Here is a 5,452-nt window from a genome sequence, read left to right as displayed (position 1 = left end):
AGTGTCATCCAACAAGGTGGGGCCCACTTAATAATATCGACACCCTGGCTCCCCCTGCAGGAGGTAATTTGCCAGCTTGTAACTCTCACCGCAAAGCGATGCCTCAGATTCAGAGCTCCCTGAGTAATTTACGAACGTACCCCCCACCTTCTTAATTTAATGGATCAAATCGCGTCTTATCCTTGGAAGTTGGAACCCCCACCAAAAAAAAAAAATAGTTGAATAATTAAACGGACAATTTATTTATGGAAAGACGAAGTTGACCCTCCTTATAACTATTTTTATATTTGCAAACATTCCGGAATTTAGTTACGTTACGAGAGGGTACGTTGAGACTCGAGGAGAGTTGAGGGATTTTTACGTAATTTCAGGGAACGTGACGGATGGACTGGAGAGAACGCAGGTCACTATATAATTGAGCTGCCACGCTCTCGGCCTTTTGCCCGCCTTTGTTTGTTTTGGTCAGTTGCCGCAAACATCTTTCCCCTTCTGCGTTCGGTGTAGAGGGACAAACGCGGAGAGCAAAACAAAGGAGCGGGCCGGGAGAGAGAGAGAGAATTTGTGTTTTTCGATTTTTCTGTGAGTGTTGAAGTGAGAAGAGATATGGGTTACTGGAATTCGAAGGTTGTTCCAAAGATCAAGAGAGTTTTTGAGAAAAATGGGAACAGGAAGGCTGCTGCTGAAGCATGCAAATCCTTTGACGATTCGAAGGTTTAATTTTCTTTTCCTGCTTCCTTCTTACACATTTTAGTTTTCATGTGTTCTCTTTAATATACTGACTGATATCTTTTGTTGTACGGTCATCTGTGTGTGTGTGGGGTTTGTATTCAGGAAGAGATCAACAAGGAGTTTGAAGAGAAGAAAACGGACCTCCAGCCCAAAGTAATCGAAGTTTATGAAGCTTCCTCCGCTGAAATCAAGGTCGATCAGTTTCCTCATCTTTATAAATAAATAAAATACGGGGGATGCATGAAGAGAGGAGAGGAGAGGAGTGCCCATTTCTTTCTTTCTTTGTTTCCATATATAATTCGAACTTCCAGTGATTTTCTTATAAAAATATGTCTGGAAATTTCTAACAGACTTTGGTCAAGGAGCGTACGGATGAAGGAATCAAGAAGAACCCCGAAGCAGTTAAAGCATTTCTCGAAGAATTAGAGAAAATAGGTAACTTTACTTTTGGATCCCCTTTCTTCTTCTTTGGTACATTTTCTTTTCCCCCGAAAAACAAAAAGAAAAAAATCTAGTTATTGATATCCGAAATTGTACTTTTTTTCTTTTGTTAATCCCTAATTTGTTTCTTTCTCTCTCCTTGTACGTTTGTGCAGAGTTCCCCGGGTCGAAGCAGGTCTCTGAAGCATCTTCCAAGGTTGGGCCAGTGCTAATCTCTGGTCCGGTTCTGTTTGTGTTGGAGAAGGTGTCGACCTTCGTAGTCACAGAAGAGAAACCAGCAGCATCAACGGAGGCTGCGACAGAGACAACAGAGGCAGAGACTCAAACTGAGACTATTACAACAACGACTACACCACCACCAATAACGGAGGAGACATTAATAAGTGTGAAAGACAAAGAGATAGCCACAGAAGAAGTGAAGAAAGAGGAGGAGGTGGTGGTAGTGAAAGTCACAGAACCTGCAGCCGCTGCTCCGGTCGAGGAGACCAAGACAGAGAAGAAGAAAACTGATGAAACGGCTGAACCCGTCGCTCCTGCCCCTGCTCCTGCTTCATCTGAACCACCCAAGGCCGTAGAAGCCGTAGTCGTACCACCAAAGCCTTGAATTAGAAGCCTGCAGATGAGATCATCATTATACTTAAGGGGTCATAAACATGAATGAAGGAAATCATCCAATCACATATCCGACCAACACTCGTTCGTTATCCCTGCCAGATCGAGTCCAAAAAAAATTAATTACTACTACCACCTGTGTAAAAGTTACTTCTTCTTCTTCTTCTTCAAAGGTTAAATATGATTTGGTTATTCTTTGATTGATTTGATCCTTATTGTTTGTAATCTTTTTTAAATATATATAAATAAATATACGTTTCCTCGATCGATTATAAAATTTGATAGTGATTTGTATTGGTATATTAATTATTGTGCATGCAATTAATTAAAGTGATTCTATTTATTTATTTAATTTACTGTTTTGAAAGAAAGGGTTGAAGATTTCTTCATCATATCATCTCCTTTCATTCCCCTCTGCTATATGTTTTCTCTTTGCATGATAGACAGCCAAACAAAGAGATAATCCCGTGAGATCGAAGAGAAAACCGTACAGAATTTGTACGGTTTGGTTTGGTTTTCTTTTTCTTTTCTTTTCTTTGCAAACAAACACAGCCTGATATAGTACATACGTATACCCAAACAAATACAACAGCATAAAGTACATACATAATCACCAGTCCAATCAGTTTTCTTCATTAATCTTCTGGTGGTGTTAGTATACCCAAACAAATACAACACCACTCCCATGAGTCTATCTCTCTCGTCCCCATATGAAAAGACAGCTCTACCCCCTTGTTTTATGGAGGAGAGAGATAGACATATGGGAGTGTTGACGTAGGTCACTCCTGGATAGAAAACTACTTCCCTAATAATTAATAATGGGGAAAAAAGAACTCTCTCCAGGAGGGAGGGAGGGAGTGGGTGCACCCACTCCATCCAAATGCGAAAATGTCGTCCCTGTTGAACTCTTCCATTGGCACCACGTTGACACAAGGGCCATGTTCCTAATAGATAGAGAACATGATATTCCCAAATAAGGGATTAAGTTCCTGTTCAGATGTGTATTGTATGATAGTGCTCTCTGTGTCTCTCGGATTCGTCTCTTTTTTTACAATAAGGGATAGATATGTCATTTCATAGGAGTACATAGATACAGATACATGTACTAGCACAAGGTTCCTTTTAATTAAGGAAAAATTACTTAGATCCTCTAGATAAGAATGGAAATTATCTGATAAGTAGGCTTCAAATTTGTTTTACATCCACTACTTTCTATTTTAAAAAGATTTACTGAATCCCCAAAGTTGGTTGGCACTCATGCCACGTTAGAATAAAATAAATGTAAACTTCCAAAATTGCCCCAACCTAATTTAACTGTTTTAAACTGTGAAATCCAATGAAAATGCACATTAATTGTAATAGTAGAAATCAAAGTGGTTATTATACCCTAAAAATATAAAAACAAAGCCATAGCATCGAATCCAAAGGGAAATACATCTTAATTGTTGGAATAGAAAACAATAGAAACATATCAAAAAAAAAAAAAAAAAAAAAAAAGATGATGGTTCACCCACCATCCTAGGGTTCACCAACCCCTCCTAGGGTTTTAGTATGTTCCAAAATACCCTCCCAATACCTATTCCTGCCCTCTCCCACCCTGCGATGAATGGGATCTTGTTCACAATTGGTGGAAGGAAACTCAGCCATAAAAAAAAAAATAAAAAACAAAAAAACATAAGTGAGAGAAACAATAAATAAAATAAAATAGGTACAGAAAGTTGCACGCCCCATCCCTCTTATTTTTCTCATGGTTTAAGATTAAAACAGATTTTTGGGGCAATTTTGGAAGTTTACTTTTATTTTATTCTTACATGGCATTGGACTATTAACCAACTTTGGGGATTGAGTAAACATAAGTCAGTAATCCTCCCTCAATAGACCAGTAATGTCTCTTTGACATTTTTGCCCCCAATTTCTCTCTATCATTTCTCTCCTCCCTCCCACCACCTGACCACCCTGCCGAAAGGCACCGATTTTCTCACCTGGTTATCATTAAGGATACCTTGTCACACCTTCATCACCTGGTTAAATGTAGGCCTATAAATAGATCGGATGTGATCGGATCCAGATATTTCTTGACCGAATAAGGGTACCTCTAAATGGATTCGGATGCGAATCGAATTCGGATTTTCGATTATCCATTTGCAGACCTAGTTACATGTACTCAAAGTCTGGAGCACTAAAAGACCGGATGATTGAATGGGGCATCACTGTGGACCACTTGTGTGTCTTGTATGAAAGAAAGATCTAATAAGGATCACAATCATCTCTTCATTTTTTTTGGGTGGTAAGCAATCATCTCTTCTTTAATTGCCATTATAGATGTTGTCTTCAATTGATTACTAATTGGGATCTTAAGGTACAATGGGGGCTCTCTCCGTCTCTCTCTCTCTCTCACTGCAATGATAAATACACTCCAAAATTCAAGTTTTGAAGCTTTCCTTTTGTGGCAGTCTCCCATGTATGGCAAGAAAGAAATATATAGCAGGATTCATGGAGGTCAACCTTCTTTGCTTCTTGATCTTGTCCACCTTATTCACAATGATTTCTAAGGGGTGATTGCAAGGTATTGATATCATCAACATCCCAGATGGTCCGATAATAAGAGACTTATGTAGGTATTGAGATATTCAAGCTCTCTTTTTTCACTCCACGGTTCAATGGTGTTGTTGGGAGCCACCCCAAGCTCCAAGGCCAATGGATCAGCTTAAATTGCCATGGATATCATTTAGAGAGGACCAAGGTAGCACAGGATGTGGCCAGCCATATCATCTCTGTTATTGCAGCTGTTGTCCCTCCAATTTCAATCCTCAACCACGAGTTAAGAGGCCATTTTAATAGGACTTGAAAAGTTGCTTATGAGAGGACATGAGTACTTGAGTCTTCAATGTCCAATCAGATTCAAGGAATGCTCTTGATTTCATTAAAGAACCAAGGAAAGCCCGCGGCAAAACTGGTTTCTCATTTACTATATAACAAGGCAGACATCCACTTTTAAAGGTGCTGGCCTCAAGCATGTCCACAGAAAATCCAATCAGATGGCTGATCACCTATTTAAGCTGCAGTCCCCTCTTGTTCTTTTTTTTTTTTTTTGGGTAGAAGTCCTCTCTTGTTCAATCTTCTATAGTTAGAGATTTCAGAGGGTGTAGATATGCACAAATTTAACTGTAAAAGTGGTTCAGTTTTGGTGTTTCGCTAAGGGCGTTTGCTAATGGCCCTTCTCTCCTGTACTTTCATTCTTTCATAATATAGTTTATAGCTTTCCTCTTCCCCCTTCTTGACGAACCAGGCATTATTAAACCATTGCGGCAATCAAATGCTGGGGCTTGCTTTCTTTTTGTGGGGGACAGGGTAGAACTGGTTCCCCTGCTCTGAACGTGGATCATCATTCAGGGACCTACAAAGAAAGGCTAATGAAGAGAACCATTATTCCCGTTTCAAAATAAAGGGGTCAATTTTATGAAATCTGCAAGTGGCCGGTTTGATAGTGTTGATAACATTAAGCAAAGTGCCCCCAAAAAAACAGAAAAGGGAGGGGGGGGGAAGAGAATTCTTTCTCACAAAATACAATCTTAAACTTATCTTTCACTGGGCCCAAGGAAGGCATAAAATCCAGCAGATAACTAAAACAAATACAAAACATAGACAGAGAGAGTGGTGTTTCCTGGTC

At 39.5% G+C, this 5,452-nt stretch overlaps 1 protein-coding gene across 1 annotated transcript; it reads left to right on the top strand.

Annotated features, from left to right (window-relative positions):
• The first annotated feature begins 535 nt into the window (after positions 1–535).
• LOC122639257 (plasma membrane-associated cation-binding protein 1-like) lies at positions 536–1,774 on the top strand. Its single transcript, XM_043832074.1, has 4 exons — positions 536–711; positions 832–921; positions 1,080–1,164; positions 1,326–1,774. Exons 1-4 carry the CDS (start codon positions 604–606, stop codon positions 1,772–1,774), a joined length of 732 nt encoding a protein of 243 aa, XP_043688009.1. The 5' UTR covers positions 536–603.
• Positions 1,775–5,452: the final 3,678 nt, after the last annotated feature.

The sequence above is a fragment of the Telopea speciosissima genome, chromosome 9 (genome assembly GCF_018873765.1).
Source record: "Telopea speciosissima isolate NSW1024214 ecotype Mountain lineage chromosome 9, Tspe_v1, whole genome shotgun sequence".
Classification (NCBI taxonomy): Eukaryota; Viridiplantae; Streptophyta; class Magnoliopsida; order Proteales; family Proteaceae; genus Telopea; species Telopea speciosissima.
This window is presented reverse-complemented; position numbering and strand designations above follow the sequence as displayed.

Excerpts from the sequence above, each read along its gene's own strand:
- LOC122639257 (XM_043832074.1), top strand. The coding sequence starts at position 604 with ATGGGTTACTGGAATTCGAAGGTTGTTCCAAAGATCAAGAGAGTTTTT. Across the intron at positions 922-1,079 it reads CTTCCTCCGCTGAAATCAAG|ACTTTGGTCAAGGAGCGTAC; the intron begins GTCGATCAGTTT and ends AATTTCTAACAG. Across the intron at positions 1,165-1,325 it reads CGAAGAATTAGAGAAAATAG|AGTTCCCCGGGTCGAAGCAG; the intron begins GTAACTTTACTT and ends ACGTTTGTGCAG.